At 46.2% G+C, this 26,568-nt stretch overlaps 1 protein-coding gene and 2 long non-coding RNA genes across 3 annotated transcripts; 1 reads left to right on the top strand and 2 right to left on the bottom strand.

Moving 5' to 3' along the window:
- Positions 1–1,626: 1,626 nt before the first annotated feature.
- LOC123098855 (uncharacterized) lies at positions 1,627–2,696 on the bottom strand. The gene is made up of 3 exons (XR_006447993.1): positions 2,428–2,696; positions 2,247–2,327; positions 1,627–1,937 (listed from the first exon to the last, which is right to left on the bottom strand). It is a non-coding gene; the product is annotated as an uncharacterized lncRNA (long non-coding RNA).
- Positions 2,697–18,191: 15,495 nt separating this feature from the next.
- Positions 18,192–19,089, top strand: LOC123098854 (NADPH-dependent aldehyde reductase-like protein, chloroplastic). The gene is made up of 2 exons (XM_044520934.1): positions 18,192–18,859; positions 19,026–19,089. The coding sequence occupies exons 1-2, from the start codon at positions 18,192–18,194 to the stop codon at positions 19,087–19,089; spliced, it is 732 nt and encodes a 243-aa protein (XP_044376869.1).
- Positions 19,090–20,305: 1,216 nt separating this feature from the next.
- On the bottom strand, positions 20,306–22,378 carry LOC123100457 (uncharacterized). Its single transcript, XR_006448403.1, has 4 exons — positions 22,110–22,378; positions 21,928–22,008; positions 21,289–21,620; positions 20,306–20,769 (listed from the first exon to the last, which is right to left on the bottom strand). It is a non-coding gene; the product is annotated as an uncharacterized lncRNA (long non-coding RNA).
- Positions 22,379–26,568: the final 4,190 nt, after the last annotated feature.

Below are 26,568 nucleotides of genomic sequence, written 5' to 3'. Positions count from 1 at the left end.
CTCATATGCATTTACCAAAAAAAGATGTGACTGTGCCCAGATTACGTCCATGATCCAGAAACTTGAGGATTGGGAGGGAGGAATGAGAGAAACAGGACCTGCGCCACAAGCATCGTAGATCCAGACTTTGAATGATAATCTGCCTGATTAACATGCCCTCTTGCATGCACTTCCAGCCTTTGATCTCCCAGCAGGGCCCGAGATCTCTGAATAACACAATATATAATATAGTGAGTAGATACCAACAAACATACCCACATATACACACATGAATGATTACGTAGAAAGAAATATTGCAGGGAATGTCATGATGCACACGAACCATGTCTTTCATTCAAGATAGTCTGACTGTAATATTAGGACGATAATTGAGATGCCTGAAATAAAGCTTTCTCCATTCGTAGTAATATTTCTCCCAGATATATTACAGTCAGGCTATCTTCGAATAATTACATGACGGGGCATCAACTCATCATCATACCAAACTAAAGGAGAAAAATGGAAAGAACAAAAAAAATATTTTTGAGTAATTACTACCTAGAATATCATGATAGTAATTTCGATTGTCCCTTGGTGCTGAACTATTTCCATTCTACAATGGATTCATGACCAAAGACCCCTTGCCAACAAAACCGAGAGCAAAGCTAAAAAATGACAAGAGCATTGGCAGTACTTCCAGCAACATAAATCACACTATTGTTGCATACCCTGTTCTAACTTTTAGCTGCTCTCCATACATGACTAATTCAGGCAATTAGATGGGAACTTAACTAAATAAACAACTTAACCTAGCAGACTATAGAACCTGAATTAATATTACGACAAACTAAATGCAAACGAAGTTATATTGGCAGCAGAACAGCTACAGTGGTTCCAGTTTCAGGTCAAAGCATTAGTAAGTACATGAAATCTAACGCGAAGATGTTTCAGGTCATATCATAGGAACAAAATTAACTCAGTTATTTACTTATGCCACACACATGTTGTTGTGTTTGTCTTGCAGGAACTTACTGTTGGCTAGGGGTGGTAATATAGCTTGCTCAGGCTCCGGATCGACATACTCTTCTTCAACCTTTGCAACCATATCTGCGCGTAAGGTGAACGACACATGTTAATATCAAATTTAGTCAATAAGGCACATTTCAATATGCATGAACATTCTATCTGTCGTACTAACTGATCTCGCCCGCACCGTTAGCCTGCTCATCGGGCTCACTATTCATGTTGTTTACAACGCAATCAGTGGCTGCCACTTCACCCGTGCCAACCTCTAGAAGGGGGCTCCCAAATAGATGGTAGCAAGATTGAAACCAGCCAGTGCCCAATGCTAATTGAAACTAAATGAAATCTAACACGAAGATGCTCACTGAATTTCTATTTCAGCTACTGCTATGTCATCACTTGAACTGGAGCCATCATTATATATGCATCTCACAAATCCATCCGGATGAATGCTTCTAATAAACAATTATCGTTCTAATTTTGCTACTTACTCATTGTATTTGATCCTAGCCCTTATTCCCTGTTGTTAGGATTCAGTATGTGAAAAGTGGATCAACGCTACAATTATTTTAAAGCATCGGCTATCCACGCCACACTGCCTACATCGTGTTTACCAGGGGCAATGTGGTTGAACAGAACAACATCATGTTCTGCCTGTACAATCTTATGGCCCTTTTCTTCCTGCACATCTACAAGACAAGAGCAGACCAAATGTGAACATTGGGGATTAGAGAGAGCAATGGGGAGGAGAAGATGGACCATGTCAAGCACACTGAAGAGTTGCCTCCCAGGCAAGAGAAGCACGGGGAGGAGAGGATATACATGGGGTCGGCACGGAGCAGGTAGACGCAGGCGATGAAGAACAGGGAGCCGCAGCAGCGTCCGCAGCAGGCCACCGCTGCCGCTCCTGATGGCTCAGCCACCCTTCATGGCCACTATATGTACAGATAAAGGGGTATTACTTATCCAGAAAGCTATACCTTGCATAAATAGACACTGGCATTTGCCACGCAGGTCTAGCAAGCTAGCAATGAACCATATGCCTATCTACTATAAATAGTGTCCTTTAAATCTGATTACACGACCCAAGCAAGATCGCAATCCTCTCTCTCTCTCTAATATATTTGGAGGAACAAGATTTTCCACGAACAGAAAGACAGGAACCTGAATTCAACAACACAAAGACACAACGCGAAAGACACAAGATGATTCTTGCACAAATCTGAAACTTGATGCACACTCACATTCAGTAAATCTGAAACAAGACGATGCCACCGCCGGCGCCGCTGCCGAGTGCAACATCAGGACCGCCGAGTAGGTTCTCCCTAAAATTAGTCCCAAACAGTTGGTTCAACAAGGTACTCTTTCCTCCTCAAAATAAAAAACACAATTAATCTTATGCCAACTAAATTCTGAAGCATGTACTGTAGATTTGTGATAAAGGGCAGGAAGTCCACAACTCACGCATATCATCCAAGAGTACATGTTTAAGCTCAGTATTAGACTGTCAGACAAATGATGAAAATACACATTTTACAGAATATACACATCGTCGTACATAGGAGGTTCAGACTTCAAACATTCGTAATATCAAAGATATAATGATTCATCAGTGAATGCACACCCTTGTGCCATATAAAGCTCACACATTTTCAGCCCACACAAACAGAAAAGAAGGCGTTGAAAACTGAAGCGACCATGTGGGGGTGTTGCTTACCCGAGGAGCCATCGAGCTGTCGACCATGGATGCCTTGGTTGTCGTCCTCATCCACGGAGGGTGCCTGCAGCTCTGAATATATCAAACAAACAAGTAAGTAATCTGGAGGTGATAGTAGATACGGAACATAATCTTTCCCATGATATGATACAAGAGTATAATCGAAGCACATCAAGCACTACACACATAGCCATGAAACAGAGCATATAGTACCACCTACCTAGAGCAGCACAAGAGAAAGAGATGAAGCCAGAGGTAGGAGATGTGGGATCACTCACCGGAGAGGGAGGATGTGCGCGTCGTCATCTTGGTCCTTGTGGATGGCGTCCATGAATTGGACGTGGGGTGACTTGAGAATCCACTCCCTTGAGATGTCTTGTTGTTGCCTGGTGAGGTCTATCCATGGAGAAGAGAGAAGCTTCATGAGCAGTTGAGCACACACACACACACACACACACACACACACACAAAAGATAAGAGAAGGAGGATCTGGAATGTGAAACGGCCATGGGGATGGGGGTGCTTACCCGAGCTAGGAGCCGTGGAGGGGAAGGAGCACAGCAGGGTGAGACCATAGCGGCTCAGGTCGACGACGGCGCGTCGATGCCGCCGTGGATCTGGGCGCTGTCTCACCTCTCGCGCTCCGGGGGCGGGCGATGGTTCCCCTTCTCGCCCCTGCACACGAGCATGCGGTGCGGCGGCGGCCGCTGGGCAAAGAAGACGATGGCGGCGTGGGGCTGGACCTGGACGGCGGCGGGGCTGGGAGGCGTGCGCGATGCAGGGTTTGGAGGGAGAGAGAGAGGTGAGGGCGCGGCGCGCGTGCGGGAGGAGGAGAAGGAGGACCGGCGGGGGATGCGGCGCAGCAAGGACCGTCCATGGCCGCCGCGGCGGGCAGGGCGGGACGGCGGGGCCGTGGTCATCGGCCATGGCCAAGGCGAGCGGGACGGGCAGGGCGGGGCGGGGCGGTGGGGCGGGCGAGACGGCGGGGCGGCGGGACGGGCGAGACGGTAGGGCGGGACGGCGGGGCCGCGGTCATCGGCCATGGCCACGGCGAGCGGGACGGGCGGGGCGGGGCGGGGAGGTGGGGCGGGCGAGACGGCGGGGCGGCGGGACGGGCGAGACGGCAGGGCAGGGCGAGCGAGGCGGCGGGGCGAGCGGCTAGGGTTCTACGGGGAGCTGGTGAGATTTTATACCCTATAATAAAATGACAAATGCCCTCGGCGTGGCACGAGAATTACAGGCGGTGGCACAAGATCTTTTACAGCGGGAGGTAACTATTCATTGTAGCAGTGTTACCGGGTCGATCCAACGGCCGAGGTCCTCCAGTGGCCTGATCCGACGGCTGAAAACACATCAAACAAGAGATCCGACGGCCAGAAATCGCTGAGCTATGAGGAGGCCCATGTTCTCCCTAGATACTTATATCAGGATTAGTGGCCAGGGCACTAGAGGCCACTTTCCACACGAAAATCCTCTTCTTATTAGGCACCGAGGCTTTCCAGATCAAGTTCCAAAGATAGCGCTCACCTCCAGTTCTTTGTGCTAGTAGCCCCAGAAAAGTGCATTAACTCATGTTCAGTCATTGCCAACTTGTATCCCGTCTTAACGGAGAACATACCTGACTTTTCAAATGGCCACACAATGAAATCCTCAAGCAGCCGAGCGGATGTACGAATTTTAAGTATAGCCTCAACATCAACTTCGCAAAAGTACTGTTAGATCAGATCTACCTTCTAAGCTCCATTTTGATCGAGGAGGTCAGACATCTTATCGAGTCGACAATTGCCTTTAATATAAAATGTAGTATCAAGCGCCTCCACTTAGTTAGGATGCACATAGCCAACATCAACCAGTCCAACAAAAAGAGTAAATAAAATGACATAACAGTAATAGTAAGGTCATATGAGACTGACACTATGTCCATGACAGAGAAGAAGGTGAACCGATCCGGAGATTATGCTACCATCCATATTGGGTAAAAACCTTTCTCGCCACACACTCCAACCGCATATACAACACCTATTATCCTTGAAGGAAATATGCCCTAGAGGCAATAATAAAGTTGTTCTTTATATTTCCTTATATCATGATAAATATCTATTATTCATGCTAGAATTGTATTCACCGGAAACTTGATACATGTGTGGATACATAGACAAAACAGTGTCCCTAGCATCTACTAGACTAGCTCGTTAATCAAAGATGGTTAAGTTTCCTAACCATAGACATGTGTTGTCATTTGATGAACGGGGTCACATCATTAGGAGAATGATGTGATGGACAAGACCCATCCGTTAGTTTAGCATAATAATCGTTAAGTTTTATTGCTATTGCTTTCTTCATGACTTATACATGTTCCTTTGACTATGAGATTATGCAACTCCCGGATACCGGAGGAATACCTTGTGTGCTATCAAACGTCACAACGTAAATGGGTGATTATAAAGATGCTCTACAGGTATCTCCGAAGGTGTTGTGTTGGGTTGGCATAGATCGAGATTAGGATTTGTCACTCCGAGTATCGGAGAGGTATCTCTGGGCCCTCTCGGTAATGCACATCATAATAAGCCTTGCAAGCAATGTGACTAATGAGTTAGTTACGGGATGATGCATTATGGAACGAGTAAAGAGACTTGCCGGTAACGAGATTGAACTAGGTATGAGGATACCGACGATCGAATCTCGGGCAAGTAACATACCGATGATAAAGGGAATAACGTATGTTGTCATTGCGGTTCGACCGATAAAGATCTTCATAGAATATGTGGGAGCCAATATGAGCATCCAGGTTATGCTATTGGTTACTGACCGGAGAGGTGTCTCGGTCATGTCTACATAGTTCTCGAACCCGTAGGGTCCGCACACTTAACGTTTGATGACGATTTGTATTATGAGTTATGTGATTTGGTATCCGAATGTTGTTTGGACTCCCGGATGAGATCACGGACATGACGAGGAGTCTCGAAATGGTCGAGAGGTAAAGATTGATATATTGGACGATAGTATTCGGACACCGGAAGTGTTTAGGAATGTATTGGGTACGTATCGGAGTACGGGGGGGGGGGGGGGGGGGGGGGGGTTACCAGAACCCCCCCGGGGAAGATATGGGCCCTATGTGCCATAGGAGGGAGGCAAGGCAGCCCACAAGGGTGGCGCGCGCCCCCTCCCAAGGGAGGAGTCCGAATTGGACAAGGGGAGGGGGCGCGGCCCCCCTTTCCTTCTCCTTCTCCCTCTCCTTCCCCCTTTCCCCATCCGGTAAAAGGAAAGGGGGGGGGGGCGAATTGGACTAGGAGTCCAAGTGGGACTCCCCCCACTTGGCGCGCCCCTAGGCCGGCCTCTTCCCCTCTCTCGCCTTTATATACGGGGCGGGGGGGGGGGGGCACCTCTAAGGCACATCAATTGTTCTTAGCCGTGTGCGGTGCCTCCCTCCACCGTTTACTCCTCCGGTCATATTGTCGTAGTGCTTAGGCGAAGCCCTGCACATATCACGTCACCATCACCATCACCACGCCGTCATGCTGACGAAACTCTCCCTCGAAACTTTGCTGGACCAAGAGTTCGAGAGACGTCATTGAGCTGAACGTGTGCAGAACTCGGAGGTGCCGTACGTTCGGTGCTTGATCGGTTGAATCGAGAAGACGTTCGACTACATCAACCGCATTAAGCTAACGCTTCCCCTCTCGTTGCTATGCATCTCCTAGATAGATCTTGCGTGATCGTAGGAATTTTTTTGAAATTGCATGCTACGTTCCCCAACAGTGACATCCGAGCCAGGTCTATGTGTAGATGATATGCACGAGCAGAACACAAAGAGTTGTAGGCGGTGAGAGTCATACTACTTACCACCAACGTCTTATTTTGATTCGACGGTATTGTTGGATGAAGCGGCCCCGACCAACCTTACATGACCACGTTCATGAGACCGGTTCCACAGACAGACATGCAACTTGTTTTGCATAAAGGTGGCTGGCAGGTGTCTGTTTCTCCAACTTTAGTTGAATCGAATTTGACTACGGCCGGTCCTTGTTGAAGGTTAAAACAACAAACTTGACGAAATATCATTGTGGTTTTGATGCGTAGATAAGAACGGTTCTTACTAGAAGCCCGTAGCAGTCACGTAAAACTTGCTACAGCAAAGTAGAGGATGTCTAACTTGTTTTTGCGGGGCATGTTGTGATGTGATATGGTCAAGACATGATGTGATGTATGTTATTGTATGAGATGATTATGTTTTGTAAAAGTTATCGGCAACTGGCAGGAGCTTTATGGTTGACGCTTTATTGTATGAGATGCACACGCCATGTAATTGTTTTACTTTATCACTACTAGCACAAATGCCCGTGCGTTGCAATGGGAGAAAATGACGGGCTGCTGATGACAAGAACAATGACATATTGAGAGTAGCACTACTAGGAAAAGGGCTATAGATGGAATGGCCACTAATGGCGCACTAGATATGTGGTGCGCCATTGCTATGTAGCAGTGGCGCACCATGTGCTGGTGCGCCATTAGTGTGAAATACACTAATGGTGCACCAGACACACGGTGCGCCATTAGTAACAAATTTTTTATTTTTTTATTTTGCCAGACATACTAATGGCGCACCAGGACATAGTGCGCCATTACTAGTTGTAACTAGTAATGGCGCACCAGGAACATAGTGCGCCACTACAATAGTTTTTTTTATTTTTTTTTACTTTTTTGCAAAACTACTAATGGCGCACCTGGGGCAGTTGGTTGATACGTGGGACGCCGCAGAGAAAGAATATTTCCCTATGAGAGCCGCACTGCTCACGACGGTGCACGACTATCTCGGTTTCGGATATCTTGCGGGGCAGGTGGTTTCGGAGAGAAAGAATATTTCCCTCCCCCGCTCCACCGGCCGCTGCCGCCGACCCCCGGCCCGCACCCTCCCCCACTCCACCGTCGCCGACGACCCACCGCACCCTCCCCCGCTCCACCGGCCGTCGCCGACGACCCCCCGCACCCTCTCCCCCGCACCCTCCCCGGCCCGCTCCACCGTCACAAATGAATGCAACTAAATTTGCAAAAAAAAGCAAATTTGATTATATTTTCAAATAACAAATTTGATGACATTTTTTAAAAAATCATTACTGTTTTTATAAAAAAATATTACTGTTATGATTTAAACAAGTTTGAACATATTTAAACACAAATAAATATCAAACAACATTTTAAATGCATAAAAATAAAAATTGGGGAGCCTGGGAATCGAACCCAGGACCTCCTAGTGTGTGCTGCGTGCTGACCAGTCGGGCTAGTGGGCGTGTTCTGATGGAGATAGGGTTAGGTGGAATATAACCTGACCAGTCGGGCTAGTAAGTAAAACAAAATTCTAATGGCGCACCAGGGGGAGGTGCGCCATTAGAATCGACGTACTTATGGCGCACCAGGGGGAGGTGCGCCATTAGAATCGACGTACTTATGGCGCACCAGGGGGAGGTGCGCCATTAGAATCGCTTGTTCCCCTCGCACTGTCGCCTCCCTCCCTCCCTCGCTCGCCAGATCCCCCACTCCTCGACCCCAACCGTACGCCGCTGCCCCCTTGCTCCGCCCCCTCCGTCCGCCGCGCCTGCACGTCGTCCGCCGCTGTGGTCTTGCGCTGCCTCGACGCCGCCGCCCCGACCGCCGCCGGACTCCACCCCCGCCGCCCCCACCACTGCAGCTCCCTCGCGCCGCCGCCCCCGCGCCCGCCGCTCCTTCGCCGCCCCGCCCCAGCACGTACGTCCCCTCCCTCCCTTCCCCCATCCCCCTAGCTTCTCCTCCTCCTCCTCTCACCACCCGTGCCTTCTTCTGCTCGGAAGGTCAAGAAGGCGGCCAAGGACGCCGACGACATCACGGGCCCCTTCCTCCGGATCGCCGCCCGCAGCCTCCTCGACGCCGGCGTCCTCCAGGTGATTCCTCCTCTCTCCTCCCCTCCTTCCCCCTAGGTTTCTCTCCCCGCCGGCGTCCTCTAGGTTTTTCACGATGTACACTCAAAACTAATGACTCTGAATCTCTGCTACTGAAAATCATACATTTCAGATATGACACTGTTTGGACATTTGTAAAATCCAGTGCTTGTGTATCTGCTGTTTGGATTAACAATTATGAATAGCACATCGTAGGACATGAACTAGAATTATGAACAGGACATCCTAGGAGTAGATGAACATTTTGTGGTTCTGCTAGGACTTGCTCCAGATTTTTTAACCCTAGGATTTCTTTTCTTTTAGTTCTTTTCTTACAGAAAATTTACTGAAAATTCAGAAACTTGGAGTAACCTGTGGACTGTACTTTTGTGATCTCCTACTCCTGAATCTTACTACTACAAGCACAAGCAGTACAAATAAGGCTAGAATCTACTCTGAATTTTGACAGTAAGAAGAAGAATGAAAATTTTGACAGTAAGAAGAAGAAGAATGAAAACCTGTGGACTATCTCTGAATTTACAGCAGTAGAAACATTGTGATGACCAACTCATTGATTTGTCATACCCATACTAAACAAAGGTTAGGTTCAGAGATAGTGCTGCATTGTTGAGTTTTACTCCTTTTGATGTAGTAAATTTATTGACTGGTGTTTATCTTACCCTGTTCCATTGAGTAGTAAATCATTATTGGCTTGTATAGATGTCAGCATGCTCCCTTTCTACTCATTTTGGAGAACCTGTAGATGCCAACTCTTGATATGCATGCATGCATTCTTTGCTTGTTTATATTCATTCTTGTAAACTGAACATGCTCATCTATCTATATATGCATTGTATTTTTTTTCCTTTGGAAAGTAAAGTTTATTTCCTGGCTGGCTGGCATGATGGCTCATGGATACCTCAGCTGCAGCTGCAGCTGGAGCTCAATGGATGCAACCTTTGTATCTTCCTGTAGTATGGAGTATTAAATTGCCCCCTAGGGTATAAGGTTTCATTTGGATGTTCTCCCAGAACAAAATCATGACTTGTGACAATCTAAGGAAAAGGGGGATGGCAAAACCCCTAGAGTGTGTTCATTGCAAAGAGATACAAACTGTATATCATTTATTTTTTGAATGTATTGTAGCTAGTAAAATCTGTGAAGATGTTGAAATGCTTTTCTAGGTGCCAATCGTTAACTTTGGATCTATTGCTAAGTTGTGGCTTTGCAATAAAAGATACATTCACTTGAATCTATTGCTAACTTGAATTGGTCTCTTCTGCTGCTTATCAGAGATGGGGGGAAGCAGCCACCGCCGCTCTGCCTCACCGGAGTACGAGTTGGATGCTTTCGAGTTCTTCAGTGTCATACTTGGGACTTCAGTATCAGCCACGAGGCAGGTATATAAAACGAGAGATCTCCCCTTCACCCATCTCATTATGATAACTCTGTTGTTTGCTACATCACTCCTTGTCCCAAATTGCAGAGGCTGCCTGACACTTTTATGAACATGCTGGGTGAAGATCCGCCACATAATGTGAAGCTCCGACAGGCCGGCGGCGGGGTTCGCAGGCTGTGGGACGTGGAGTTGGTGATCGAGGAGGGCCACATGTACCTGTGCCGTGGCTGGGACAAGTTCTACAGTGCCTACGACCTGCGGACCGGGTACTTTCTTCTCTTCAGGTACGACGATGATGCCACAATGCTCATCGTGAAGGTTTTCAACACGACTATGTGTCGCATGCGCTACGCTGACGACGAAGATGCCAGTGCGTTCTGCCTCTTCTTATTCCTCTACATTTGGCTTTGTCTCACATCGATTGTTAACGGCCATTGTTGCATTTGGACAGGCAATGGGAGCAGCAGCAGCGACACTGGCTACAGCCAAAGTAGCAGCGATTCTGGCTTTAGCGAAAGCAGCAGTGATTCTGGCAGCAGCAAAGACAGCAAGAAGGATGATCCAGACTGGAGTGGGGGAGAAGAGGAGCAGAGTGGGGATGAGGAGCTGCAGGATGACGATGGGCATCAGGCTGAGGATGACCTAGCGCTGGTGGTGGCTGACCAAGGGCAAGAGATGGTGGTGGCTGACCATGGGCAAGAGATGGTGGTGGCTGACCATGGGCAAGAGATGGTGGTGGCTGAGGATGACCTAGCGATGGTCGTGCCCGTCCTGCCTGAAGGTGGCCTCGCGATGGTGGTGGTGCCTGACAATGACCACGCACCGGTGGTGGCGCCGACGATCCCACAGCTGGGCGACATGACCACGCCAATTGTGGTAGAAGACTACATCCCACAGCTGCCTCCACCGCCTCGCCGCTCTTGGCGCATCAGGCTGAGGAAGGAAAAGGAGAAGAACAATGAGAACTGAACTATGTGAAACTTTTGTAATATGGTGTTGGATGGATAACGGTATTGGATGAACAATGTGAAACTTTTGTAATATGTAACGATGGAACTATGTGTTGGCTATGTATGTATATATGATGAAACTTGTGTGTTGGATATGATTGTTATATGGATGCTGGTTGTATATATATGTGTTGGATATCTCATATGTGAAATAGTGACCTGAGATTAAGAAAAAATGATTTTTTTTAAAAATAATGTTACTAATGGAGCACTTCCATCTGGTGCGCCATTAGTATACCAGTTACTAATGGCGCACCTTTGGGATACTAATGGCGCACCCGTGGTGCGCCATTAGTATACCAGATACTAATGGCGCACCTGTGGTGCGCCATTACTAAAATATTCTAGTGGCGCGGTGCTAGTGGCGCACCAGTAGTGCGCCATTAGTAGGCAAAACTGGTGCGCCACTAGTAAGCCTTTTTCTAGTAGTGTAGTGTTCTTTGGGACGTCGTTTCGTGATATGTGATATTTATTCTCGTCCTCCTAAGTCCTAAACTAAATTTGATCATAGGTTCCTAGATTTTCAGAAACGTTGTGCATCATATGAGCTATGATATCATTTGAATCTCGGTGCAAAAATTCAGACCATACATCCTACCTGTTGTTGCTTCTGAGCTTCAAGATCATTTGGGCTAGACAATTGAGCAGTTTTACCATGGTTAGAAACTACAACGACTGAAGAAATAGCGATGCATTGTATAACAAATGGGACAAATCTAAGTTTTTACATATATTTGCCATCCATTGTGATATGTGTGCTGAAATTACATGTACCAATTATGAAAAATAGTAGTAGACCTTATCCAACATAGAAAGAAACAAATAAAAAGAACTGCCATAATACCGCATGTCACCCCCTGCACATGATATGCCAATGCATTTGTTCCTCATAAGAATGTTGATGCATATGCGGGTAGATTATCCAGTGAAAGAACGGTCAACCTTATTTAGGACTATTGCAACTGAATTACCGTGAGCAATCTTACTAAATAACAACACAATTATGAATTATCTAATTTTCCAACAGTTACAATGAGCAATCTCTATTCCTCTAGATCCCTTGATTTTTTTCTAACACTCTAATTTCACGCTCGGGAGGGGGGGGGGGGGATGCGGGGTATAGAAACTGAGAGAGGCGAGTTGTAGTGTGCAATGGTCATATGGGGACAGCAACTGATAGGTGGGGGCGCTGCATGGGGTGGTAACTAAGGGACAGGCACCCCGAGGGCGGCGACCTTGGAGAAGTACTCAAGATAGGGGCAGAGGACGGTGCCCAATTGTGGTGTGGCTGCGCCAATCGGTGGCAGATGCATGCTGTCAGGGGCAATGGTGGAATACAATTTGGGTGGAGGCGGGGGATATAAGATGAAGAAAGGGGAGGAGAAGATGGACGGTCGGAGTGCCGCCGCCGCCGTCGTCGGTGAACCACAGCCCTGCCGCTGCACGACGTCCAACTGAGGCCCTCCGAGAGTAGCGATTTCAAAATAGACAGGAGCAAATATGCAACTTTGTAGTCTATTTTTTCTCTAAATAAAAAGGCAGTTGTATGGTGAGTTTCCTGAAAAAATCTAAATGTACAGGGAAGCAAGTACATTTGCTAAGCATCTTGATTTGATCTTCGGCCATATGCGCAAGCAGCACAAGCACGCATAACACACACATACATAGATAAATTTTTCTGGACACATGAAAGAAGAGGTCCCTACTGTAATTGCATTCTCAACCAAGTGAAATACTACGCCTTGCATGCAGGCCATCTAACATATGCTCAACTTGGGCCTATTGAAGTGATCTGGATGATTGTCATAAAGCTTCTTCACCCAGCTGGGAAGTCTTCAAATCGAGCATGTAAATGGGAAACACTTCCTATCTGTAGTCTGGTAGGAGACGAGCGCCAGACTAGTCAATGGCCGTCGATTCAGCTTGAATCTAACGCTCATGGAATGTGCTTGAAATGTAAAAAAACGAAAATCCCTTCGGCCGGAAATAACATCCCGCAACCCCCGCATGTAATCGCTCCCTAATCAATCGCCTCCGATCCCTCCTGACTCCACTCGTCGCCAACTTCACGCACAACGCCGAGCTCGCCTCGCCCAGATCGGCTTCTACGCCTGCCTCGCACACACCCGCCTCCCTCTCCCGTCATCGTCGTCGAGCAGCACGACCACCTCACCGGCCAGCCCCTTTCCCCTATTCCTCCCCACCGGATCATCTTGTCCACCTCCACGACACTCATGGCTGTGATCTGCCGAGGTGCTAATTCTCCACGACACCACGACCGCAGTCTGACACGGCCAACAAGAGCGGGCACCGGCGACCGTGAGCGATAAGTTTGATGGCCGATTCCATGGTGAGCGGTCACATCACAATGGTAGTTGATTCAATGTGTGTTCCTCACTGATTTTGCTGGCCATATCACAATGATTTAATTCTCTTATGGTTGATTCTTATGTGGTAGATTAGTAGGTGGCCGTGATGCCCATCCGGAGGCTGAATAGGCATCGGGCAGTCACCAAGCGACATGAGATTGCTTTCTTAGTGCCATGCTTTCTTGACAGCGATGGAAGCACGCCTGGCCAGCTGCACGAAACAGTGGCTCGCGTTCTAGGTTGACTTAGTTTTAATTTGATATTCAGTTGTCCTACTTTGCTGTAAAGGAGATCTTGACTAATGGTGCATCGTTGTTGCAGTGCCGCTCTAACCATGTCCTTCTAAAGCTGATAAGCATGGCGATATAAAAGAAGCACGCCCACCATATGAAGGAAGCACAACTACCATCACAAGGAAGCATGGCCGATATCGGAATGAAGTACAACTACCATGCATGCCCAGCATTGAAGGATGCATGTCCGCCATCAAATAGAAGCACGATTATGATCGCAATGAAGCACGACCAACTTCGAAAACGGAGCATGGTGACCATCGGCTAGTGGTGTTTGAACTGTGCCTAGATTCCACAGTTTTATTTTATGGAAGCAAATTCTGAATTTTTTTGGATGCACATTCTAGTTTCTTTGATAGTATTTGCTACAAATGCTTCGTGCGTCTTATTTTACAATTTAGTAATTGTCCTTGTTATCACCATTGAAACATGACATGCTGCCATATTATACTCCCTACATATGTTTCTACGGTTTAGGTAGTTTGCTTCCATGGTTATAGCTTCCAAATTTTGTCTGTGTCATTCTCATGTAAGCTTTCTCTTCATCAGTACTGCAGGTACATATAATACCATTTGTTGCTTCCTACATCCGATACATATGCATCATGCCTAACCGATGCATGCTTCAAGCAGTTGTGTGTGCCCTCTTCAGGGTCGATCGGTGTCAGTGATATAGGTATATATGAAGGCAACTAGTGCATGCACTAAGAAGCATGGCCAAATGTGGATCTACCTCCCAATGAGCATGACCATCCTGCTAGATGAAGGGAATCAAGTCCATAGTCTTTAGAAAATAAACAATATGAACTTAGGAAGCACTTTACTATTTGTGTCTAGAAGGAAGCTAATTTGTAGCATTTCCGAAACGTGTGTTGTATGTACGGACAAAGTGCAGAGAAAACTTACGTTGTGTTAGAAGCAAATTATTTTTACAGTGGAAACACATGTGTAGTGGATGGAAGCAAAAAATTCTTGTGGTGGAAACACATGTATAATAAAAAGAGTAATTGATGGGACTCAAAATTTCCCTTGCGAAAAAAATACTTGGACGCAAGATTTTGGTACATGGAAGCATAATTCTTGAATACAAATTTTTGTTAGGCCCAATCAAATTTCACACACAAAAGAAGCAGATTGTGTCCTTGATGGAAGCAAAAAAACTATTGTCTTGAAAAGTCAAGTTTACACAAGATACAAGTTTTTATTACATCGAAGCAATTTAAGCAAATTTATCTTTTTTTCTTTCTAAATCAAACATGTAAAACATTTACCTGTATTGGATGAGACATTCTGAACTTAGTTCAGCGTTTGAAGTAGAAGCAGCATGAATACGTTTAGGAAGCAAAGGCTGGCTACATGGACACGTTATAAGAAGCAAGGCTGGCTACGTACGTTTTTTTAGGGATGAGTGGAGGAATTACATAATAAGAAGCAAGGCCGGCTACGTGCGTTAGTTTCGGGATCAGTTATAGAATCACGTAATAAAAGCTGGGCATTCGGTAGAGAGATCTACCGTCCATTCACGTACTAATCCTATGGTCATGGGCTGGTCTGATGGGATGCTAGGGATCAGTAGTCTGATCCCTAGTGGCCCCCCATGTAAATGTAGCTTCTTTTGCTTTACAATGTTTCATGCATAATCAATACGGAAAAGCTACAGGCACATACGATCCCGTTCCTCCCGCGCGATCCCCTTTTTTCCCTTTTTTCTTCGGCGCGATTCATGTAAGAAAAAAATTACTGGAGCCGGGAATCAAACTCTGGTCATCTACTATATCAAAGCAGTTAACCAACTGGGCTAGCATTACTTGTTGTGCACTTGAACGCAACTGGACATTTTTATCCTTCTTTATTACGCACTGGGAAAAAGCATTATATCTTCTGATTTTTCATTTTTCAGTAGTGCGTCATGTTACTGACTATAGTGGGAGAGGCATACATGTTGACATCAATTTTAAATACATTTTAAAAAAGTGTTTCACAAGGGGATTAAACTGATGATTTTGAGCACTGCCGATCTGATAAATTACGTATAAACACCGTGGTAGTTTTGACCGGGAAAAAGTTGTTGACAACACATCCTGGATTTTTTTTGTAAATAACATGATAATTTACGAAAGGTGGACCGGATAACTTAGCACCCAGGGCCTGGTAACTTTTGATCGAGGAATTCTTTTTGTTGAAACATACCCTTTTAACTTCTATGTAAATAGCATGGTAATTCACACACCACCGACTTGGTAACTTGCATAAAAACACCGTGATAACTTCCATCCGGAAAAAATTATAAACATACTCCCGGTAATTTTTTGTGTAAATACCATAGCATGCCACGCCGGCCCGCAAGCCTCAAAACAGTTAAGTACCTAACATTATGTTTTTCGACAGTCCCGATCGACTCGACATCTGTCGGGTGAGATGCTCGCGGTTGCGATGGAGCTCCCAACTTGGGGGGGGGGGGGGGGGGGGGGCGCTGCTATTCAACTATGCATGCATCACCACCGCCGCTCGCGCACCCCGACGACTTCTGTTATAAGTCGTATGATAACAGACACATCGCAGATTCAATAACTTAGCTATAAACACCACGGTAACTTTAACCAAAGGAAAAGGTTGTTATAACCGAAGTAACTTTAACCCACGGGGGTTAAAAAGTTCCCCGAGTAACTTTATATGTAAATAGCATGATACTTTACACTCCGTAAACATGATAACTAACATACAAATATCGTGATAACTTTGACCCCGAGAAAAAAGTTGTCGAAAACAACCCCCCCCCCCCTTTAAATTTTGTGTTAATTGCATGATAATTTAGTCACCGCAGTTTCGGTAGCTTGTAAGTTTGACCCTGGGGAAAGTTGTTTGAAACATACCCCTAATAAATTTTGTGTAAATAGCATGATACTTTACTCAAAATGGATTGCATAGCTTATGTACGGACATCATGATAACTTTTACCCGCGGGGAAACTGTTGCTGAAAAGATTGGGGGGGGGGGAGGGGGTGTTGTTGAAAACACACCTCTGATAACTTCTATGTAAATAACATGGTAATATATTGCTATCCGAGTTGATAACTCACGTACAAACAAATAACATGATAGTACATGGACAACAGAGCTGATAACTCAGGTACAAATACCGCGGTAACTTTTGACCCCAGAATAAACGTTGTTGAAAAAGATACCCCCGATAGTTTCTGCGTAAATAACATGGTAATATACGCACACTAGAGCTGATAGCTCACGTACGAACACCACGGTAACTTTCACTCTTTTTTTCTTTCAAGAAGACATAACCTCATTACCTTTTTGTGTAAATAATACGGTAATATTCGACCACAGACCGAGGTGACTTTGATCCGGGGAGAACAAATTGAAAAACATACCCTCAATAACCTCAGCGTAAATGACATGGTATTCTACGCACCATAGACCTAAGCACCGTGCACATACCTAAACCGGTCTAGCCAGGCAGCAACAAAAAGGAGAAGCGGGGCGCTGGTGGTGGGCAGAGGCGATCTGGAAGAAAGAAGAAGCGGAAGGATGGGTGCGAATGGGTGGCTGGGGCGTTTGCCTAAGAAGATAAGCATGCGTGAGAAGATAATGCTGCAGTGCTAAGCGGTGTGTGGAGCCCAGCGGAACATAGCGATCGTCAGGCTGGTCATAGTGGGGAGTAACTTAGACTAGTAACATGCATATGTTACTAGTCTATATTACTACCTCTATAGTGCATAGTATCATAGATTAGTATCATAGATGGTCTCATTTATTACCATGCATGACACATAGTAGCATCACATTTATTATGTTACGGTATCTACCTATGTTACTATAACCAATTCTCTTCTTTAATTGCCTGCCACATAAGCATGTTTGCGAGTCCCAAGTGCATGATACTATTCATGTTACCCCACTATGACCAGCCTCATAGCGATCATGTGGCTCGCAACGCACAATTTGAGGCCAATCATGTGGCTCGCGACGCGGCTGGCCGAAGCATCGGCCCGTCGGCGGGGCACAAATTAAACATTACCCTTAGTATATTGGGATTGTGCATTCCTCAACTACGTGAAATATCTAGATGGGACCGTCTATTTAAAAGGTGCCTAAAAGAAACGTTTCCATCACTAGCTTTCTTTCCTGACGATCAGATCAATATCCAAATGTGAGAGTCTGTTTTCATAGGAATGATCTACCTATATCAACAATGATTTCTTTCTTTTCCTAGAGTCCATTTGAAAAGAACTCTAAAGTTATGCGTGCTTGGCTTTGAGGAATTTAAGGGTGGGTGACCGACCGAAAAATTGGTCCCGCGTGCGTACGAGTGAGGACAAAGTGTGCCGAAAAGACTAGTGTTGGTCCGTGAGGTCGGTCTAGACCCCGCCAGGCAATAACGGCCGTGAACTGGTGGCTATGGCCGGGGCGTTACAATTAGTATCAGAGCAGACCCTCACGATTACATGGACATGTGTGGGTCAGGTGCGCAGGCATGTGGCGCATGGCGCGTGTGGCCCGTTGTGGCACACGACATGGCACATGTGCTGGACTGGACGCAAATACATATGCCAAGAGGGAACATTTCTGTGGGCTGACGAGGACATCGGTTGCGTTAAGTGGGGGGTCACTAGTGGAAAAACGGCTAGCGACAACTTTCGTTTGTGCCGCGCTGCACATCCTTGTTGCCAACGCCGGCGTGATCGACGACAAGTACCCGTCCCGCGCCGACACCACCACGGCGGACATCGACCGTGCCTTCGTCGTGAAGACACGCGGCACGTTCCTCTGCCTCCGCGAGGCCGCCAACCGCATGCCCCACGGCGGAGGCGGCCGGATCGTGGCTCTGACGACGTCCGTGGTTGGGTCGCTCCGGACGGGGTACTCTGCTTACACGGCGTCCAAGGCGGCCGTGGAGGCCATGGTGCGGACGATGGCCAAGGAGCTCAAGGGCACGCGGATCACGGCCAACTGCGTGGCGCCGGGGCCAACGGCCACGGACATGTTCTTCGCCGGGAAGAGCGACGAGACCGTGAGGGAGACCGTGGAGACCAACCCGATGGAGCGGCTCGGGGAGGTCGGCGACATCGCGCCGGTGGTCGGGTTCCTCTGCACCGACGCCGCTGAGTGGATCAACGGGCAGGTCATTTGGGTCAATGACGGGTACGTGTGATGTTAAACTGTTGGTGGGAGCTTCTTGGTTGGCTAAAGAAATAAATCTGAGAATTGCGATGTGTGATTTGTTCCGTATAAACGATATCAGACTGATTGATCGACAATAATAAATTGGGTCTGTCTATTATATACTCACTTGCATGAAATATTGCAGGATATGTTTTACTCAAACAATATTCCTAAATCTCAGTAACCACTACAAGGATGTACTCTACTAAAGTTTGAGATACTTATTTTGAGACGGAGAGAGTATTTAGATCAACATCGTCGTTTTTTTATAAAAACGTCCTCATTTCCATCTCAGCCGATATACAGCCCCTCTATGACCGTGGAGACATGTACGCAGAATTTTAAAAGTATTATCTTTTTGTCACATAAATTTCATAACTACTCCCTCCGTAAAGTAATATAAGAGTGTTTAGCTCACTACTTTAGTTATCTAAACGCTCTTATATTAATTTACAGAGGGAGTATATTTTAATAAAAAACACCTTTTTAGGGGAATATAAGGTATTTATTTCATAGTTCGCTAAACAATACGTTCGGCAGCAACGGTAGAGGGTTGGTTAAGCCAGCACGCAGTGCTATCCCCGCTACACCTAAAGTTCGCTAAACAATACATAACCCTATTCTATTCACGAGTAATCTTAACAAGAGTAAACACCTTATCTTCCATCAAGATTTTGATCTCAGAAATCAAATGGCCATACGATGACTTGTCCAGAGACCCCCCCATAATCGCTGATAAAGCATTGGAGCAGTCAGACTAGATTAAAACTGGCAGGGGAGTCCGATGTATCGCCAAGTCAATGTCTTCCCTGATTACATGTAACTCGGACTCCAGAGCATCGTTACATAGAAGAGACGTCTCTATGCTATAAAGATCACAGATCCCTTGTCGTCTCTCAAAATCATGCCAGCGCCCACGGAACCGTCCTTTTGACAAACGGAGTCATCCACTGACTGTGCCGTCCAACCAGGCGGTGGGAATTGCCATGGCTGTGGCAGTGGCTTTGGCCTGGGCTTTGGTGGTTGCTGCTCCACAAACAATGATGACTTCCCTTTAATTATTTCCTCGACAGAGAGCTGCTGAACTTGGAGCAATGAATTGAGATAGTTACTCAACAAGCAGGACACCTAGGTTGGGGAAGATTGATTTGCCATAAAAAAGTCCATTCCGTAGGTGCCTGAAATAAAGCTTTCTCCATTCGTAATAATATTTCTCCCAGAAATATTACAGTCAGGCTATCTTGGAATAATTACATGACGGGGGCATCAACTCATCATCATACCAAACTAAAGGAGAAAAATGGAAGAACAAAAAAAAAATATTTTTGAGTAATTACTACCTAGAATATCATGATAGTAATTTCGATTGTCCCTTGGTGCTGAACTATTTCCATTCTACAATGGATTCATGACCAAAGATCCCTTGCCAACAAAACCGAGAGCAAAGCTAAAAAATGACAAGAGCATTGGCAGTACTTCCAGCAACATAAATCACACTATTGTTGCATACCCTGTTCTAACTTTCAGCTGCTCTCCATACATGACTAATTCAGGCAATTAGATGGGAACTTAACTAAATAAACAACTTAACCTAGCAGACTATAGAACCTGAATTAATATTACAACAAACTAAATGCAAACAAAGTTATATTGGCAGCAGAACAGCTACAGTGGTTCCAGTTTCAGGTCAAAGCATTAGTAAGTACATGAAATCTAACGCGAAGATGTTTCAGGTCATATCATAGGAACAAAATTAACTCAGTTATTTACTTATGCCACACACATGTTGTTGTGTTTGTCTTGCAGGAACTTACTGTTGGCTGGGGGTGGTAATATAGCTTGCTTAGGCTCCGGATCGACATACTCTTCTTCAACCTTTGCAACCATATCTGCGCGTAAGGTGAACGACACATGTTAATATCAAATTTAGTCAATAAGGCACATTTCAATATGCATGAACATTCTATCTGTCGTACTAACTGATCTCGCCCGCACCGTTAGCCTGCTCATCGGGCTCACTATTCATGTTGTTTACAACGCAATCAGTGGCTGCCACTTTACCCGTGCCAACCTCTAGAAGGGGGCTCCCAAATAGATGGTAGCAAGATTGAAACCAGCCAGTGCCCAATGCTAATTGAAACTAAATGAAATCTAACGCGAAGATGCTCACTGAATTTCTATTTCAGCTACTGCTATGTCATCACTTGAACTGGAGCCATCATTATATATGCATCTCACAAATCCATCCGGATGAATGCTTCTAATCAACAATTATCGTTCTAATTTTGCTACTTACTCATTGTATTTGATCCTAGCCCTTATTCCCTGTTGTTAGGATTCAGTATGTGAAAAGTGGATCAACGCTACAATTATTTTAAAGCATCGGCTATCCACGCCACACTGCCTACATCGTGTTTACCAGGGGCAATGTGGTTGAACAGAACAACATCATGTTCTGCCTGTACAATCTTATGGCCCTTTTCTTCCTGCACATCTACAAGACAAGAGCAGACCAAATGTGAACATTGGGGATTAGAGAGAGCAATGGGGAGGAGAAGATGGACCATGTCAAGCACACTGAAGAGTTGCCTCCCAGGCAAGAGAAGCACGGGGAGGAGAGGATATACATGGGGTCGGCACGGAGCAGGTAGACGCAGGCGATGAAGAACAGGGAGCCGCAGCAGCGTCCGCAGCAGGCCACCGCTGCCGCTCCTGATGGCTCAGCCACCCTTCATGGCCACTATATGTACAGATAAAGGGGTATTACTTATCCAGAAAGCTATACCTTGCATAAATAGACACTGGCATTTGCCACGCAGGTCTAGTAAGCTAGCAATGAACCATATGCCTATCTACTATAAATAGTGTCCTTTAAATCTGATTACACGACCCAAGCAAGATCGCAATCCTCTCTCTCTCTAATATATTTGGAGGAACAAGATTTTCCACGAACAGAAAGACAGGAACCTGAATTCAACAACACAAAGACACAACGCGAAAGACACAAGATGATTCTTGCACAAATCTGAAACTTGATGCACACTCACATTCAGTAAATCTGAAACAAGACGATGCCACCGCCGGCGCCGCTGCCGAGTGCAACATCAGGACCGCCGAGTAGGTTCTCCCTAAAATTAGTCCCAAACAGTTGGTTCAACAAGGTACTCTTTCCTCCTCAAAATAAAAAAACACAATTAATCTTATGCCAACTAAATTCTGAAGCATGTACTGTAGATTTGTGATAAAGGGCAGGAAGTCCACAACTCACGCATATCATCCAAGAGTACATGTTTAAGCTCAGTATTAGACTGTCAGACAAATGATGAAAATACACATTTTACAGAATATACACATCGTCGTACATAGGAGGTTCAGACTTCAAACATTCGTAATATCAAAGATATAATGATTCATCAGTGAATGCACACCCTTGTGCCATATAAAGCTCACACATTTTCAGCCCACACAAACAGAAAAGAAGGCGTTGAAAACTGAAGCGACCATGTGGGGGTGTTGCTTACCCGAGGAGCCATCGAGCTGTCGACCATGGATGCCCTGGTTGTCGTCCTCATCCACGGAGGGTGCCTGCAGCTCTGAATATATCAAACAAACAAGTAAATAATCTGGAGGTGATAGTAGATACGGAACATAATCTTTCCGATGATATGATATAAGAGTATAATCGAAGCACATCAAGCACTACACACATAGCCATGAAACAGAGCATATAGTACCACCTACCTAGAGCAGCACAAGAGAAAGAGATGAAGCCAGAGGTAGGAGATGTGGGATCACTCGCCGGAGAGGGAGGATGTGCGTGTCGTCATCTTGGTCCTTGTGGATGGCGTCCATGGATTGGAAGTGGGGTGACTTGAGAATCCACTCCCTTGAGATGGCTTGTTGTTGCCTGGTGAGGTCCGTCCATGGAGAAGAGAGAAGCTTCATGAGCAGTTGAGCGCGCACACACACACACAAAATATAAGAGAAGGAGGATCTGGAATGTGAAACGGCCATGGGGATGGGGGTGCTTACCCGAGCTAGGAGCCGTGGAGGGGAAGGAGCACAGCAGGGTGAGACCATAGTAGCTCAGGTCGACGATGGCGCGTCGATGACGCCGTGGATCTGGGCACTGTCTCACCTCTCGCGCTCCGGGGGCGGGCGGTGGTTCCCCTTCTCGCCCCTGCACACGAGCATGCGGTGCGGCGGCGGCCGCTAGGCAAAGAAGACGACGACGGCGTGGGGCTGGACCTGGACGGCGGCGGGGCTGGGAGGCGGGCGCGGTGCAGGGTTTGTAGGGAGAGAGAGAGGTAAGGGCGCGGTGCGCGTGCGGGAGGAGGAGAAGGAGGACCGGCGGGGGATGCGGCGCAGCAAGGACCGTCCATGGCCGCCGCGGCGGGCAGGGCGGGACGACGGGACCGCGGTCATCGGCCACGGCCACGGCGAGCGGGACGGGCGGGGCGGGGCGGGGAGGTGGGGCGGGCGAGACGGCGGGGCGGCGGGACGGGCGAGACGGCAGGGCAGGGCGAGCGAGGCGGCGGGGCGAGCGGCTAGGGTTCTACGGGGAGCTGGTGAGATTTTATACCCTATAATGAAATGACTAAAATGCCCTCGGCGTGGCACGAGAATTACAGGCGGTGGCACGAGATCTTTTACAGCGGGAGGTAACTATTCATTGTAGCAGTGTTACCGGGTCGATCCAACGGCCGAGGTCCTCCAGTGGCCTGATCTGATGGCTGAAAACGCATCAAACAAGAGATCCGACGGCCAGAAATCGCTGAGCTATGAGGAGGCCCATGTTCTTCATAGATACTTATATCAGGATTAGTGGCCAGGGCACTAGAGGCCACTTTCCACACGAAAATCCACTTCTTATTAGGCACCGAGGCTTTCCAAATCAAGTTCCAAAGATATCACTCACCTCCAGTTCTTTGTGCTAGTAGCCCCAGAAAAGTGCATTAATTAACTCATGTTCAGTCATTGCCAACTTGTATCCCGTCTTAAGGGAGAACATACCCGACTTTTCAAATGGCCACACAATGAAATCCTCAAGCAGCCGAGCGGATGTACGAATTTTAAGTATAGCCTCAACATCAACTTCGCAAAAGTACTGTTAGATCAGATCTACCTTCCAAGCTCCATTTTGATCGAGGAGGTCAGACATCTTATTGAGTCGACAATTTCCTTTAATAGAAAATGTAGTATCAAGCGCCTCCACTTAGTTAGGATGCACATAGCCAACATCAGCCAGTCCAACAAAAAGAGTAAATAAAACGACATAACGGCAATAGTAAGGTCATATGTGACTGACACTATGTCCATGACAGAGAAGAAGGTGAACTGATCCGGACATTATGCTACCATCCATATTGGGTAAAAACTTTTCTCGCCACACACTCCAACCGCATATACACCACCTATTATCCTTGAAGGAAATATGCCCTAGAGGCAATAATAAAGTTGTTCTTTATATTTCCTTATATCATGATAAATATCTATTATTCATGCTAGAATTGTATTCACCGGAAACTTGATACATGTGTGGATACATAGACAAAACAGTGTCCCTAGCCTCTACTAGACTAGCTCGTTAATCAAAGATGGTTAAGTTTCCTAACCATCACCAGTAGAAAACTGGGCTTTGGTCACAGGGCAATATTCACATTAGTCCCGGTTTAGTCACGAACCGGGACTAATGTGAGCATTGGTCCCGGTTCGTGCGGCCAGGGGCCTGCCGGGCCTCGTGGGGGCATTGGTCCCGGTTCGTCCGGACCCTTTGGTCCCGGTTGGTGGGACAAACCGGGACCAATGGGCCACGCTCCTGGCCCACCACCCTTTAGTCCCGGTTCATAACACAAACCGGGACTAAAGGGCTGGTCCTAGTTGCGGCGTGTGTTTAGTCCCACCTCGCCAACCGAAGGGCGCTCACACCAGTTTATAAGCCCGTCCCTCTCTGCCTTGTTGAGCTCCTCTCAAAGTGAAAATAGATGCCCTTATACAGGGAATTTGACCTAAATTCACAGTAAATTTTTTGAATTTCATAGAAATTTATTATGAATTTAGGTTGAATTTTCTCTATAGGCGCATCTATGTTCATTTTTTTATAGTAAATAAAAATAAATAAACCTTAATAAAATAAAATAAAATAAACTATAGTAACTAAAATAAATAAACCTTAATAAATTAAATAAAAATAGCAGCAGTAAAATAAATAAAAATAAAATAATTAAAGTAAAATACATAAGTATTAGAAATAAAATAAATAAGTTTTTGTTGTAAGTAGAAACAAAACAAAACAAATAAAGCAAAAGAGAAAACAAGAAACAGAGAAAAAAAATTATGCCACCTACTGGGCCACCACGGCCTGAATACGACTTGAAACCCATCCGTGGGCTAGGATTCAGGCCCGCAGAAGGCCCAGTTGGCCCCACAGGCAAAGAGAACGGTTAGGCCCGAAAGCCTGCAGTTGAGAGGACCTCGAGAGGGTGGGCGCAGCAGCGCTTATAAACCACTCTCGAGCCCTCTCAACTAGCGAGGTGGGACTAAACTTTTGACGCGGGGCAGCACAAGGCCTTTGGTCCCGGTTGGTGCCACCAACCGGGACTAAAGGGGGCATTGGTCCTGGTTCATGGCACCAACCGGGACCAAAGGCCTTTAGTCCCGGTTGGTGCCACGAACCGGGACCAAAGAGTTCCCTATATATACCCCATCGCCACAGCTGAGCACTCCACAGTGCTCTGTTTTTTCTGGCCGGCGAGGGGAGGGCATTTGGGTGCTCTAGCTCACCTCCTATGCACATGAGGTGTTCGATGAAATGTCTGAGCCACACTAGTTAATCTTTCTCCTCTCGAAACTCGACCTCCGAGCTCCATTTTCCCCGAGATTTGTCTAGGTTTAGCGGTCCATCACGTCCCGTCCCCGGCTTCACCGCCATCGATCGCCCGCGCCGATCTCGTCGCCAGAACCACCGTGGCGAGCCTCTTGTTCTTATCTTCTTTCTGAAAGGAAAAAATTCTTACTTTAGATAGTTACTTGTCTAATTTTGTTATTTTTATTATTCCTTCTTATTACATAGTGCGATGGTTTTGGTATCCGCCCCCGTCGGCCCTTGTCCTATCTATGATTCGGATGTGGTATATATTATCTTTTTATAACTATTTGGTTCATTTATTGTTTATGACAAATATACCGACCAACGTGACATAGATTTTATTTATCTAGGAGGTGGTTGAACCGGAAATTCTAACCGACCCTATTGTCGAGAGGTTAAATTTAGTTGAAGAAGAAAACAATTACTTGAAGGAAAAAATAAAAAATTTGAGGAGGAGAAGATGATATTGGAGTTGCATGTTGCGGATGTCGTCGATGATCACAAGATCAAGATGGATGCAATGCGCTTGAAGATTAGAAAGATTAGAAAATATGCCATTCATACCGAGGCTTGGTATCATTATGCCGTTGGATCAATTGTTACCATGGTTGCGATTATGATCGCATTTGTTTTACATAGTTTCAATGTATGGTTTAATTAATTAGATGCTCTGGAGAGCTATATATATGTTGTTAGATGAGAACTATGTATGTACTTTGGTTTTAATGTGATGATGAACTTCTATTAATTTGGTCACTTAATTATCTATTCATGATGTTCTGTAATGGTTTTTGACACACTTAATTATATATAATGCACG

This window comes from Triticum aestivum, chromosome 4D (genome assembly GCF_018294505.1).
Source record: "Triticum aestivum cultivar Chinese Spring chromosome 4D, IWGSC CS RefSeq v2.1, whole genome shotgun sequence".
Classification (NCBI taxonomy): Eukaryota; Viridiplantae; Streptophyta; class Magnoliopsida; order Poales; family Poaceae; genus Triticum; species Triticum aestivum.
Note: the sequence above shows the minus strand (reverse complement) of the source record. Positions and strands in the feature narration are given on the sequence as shown.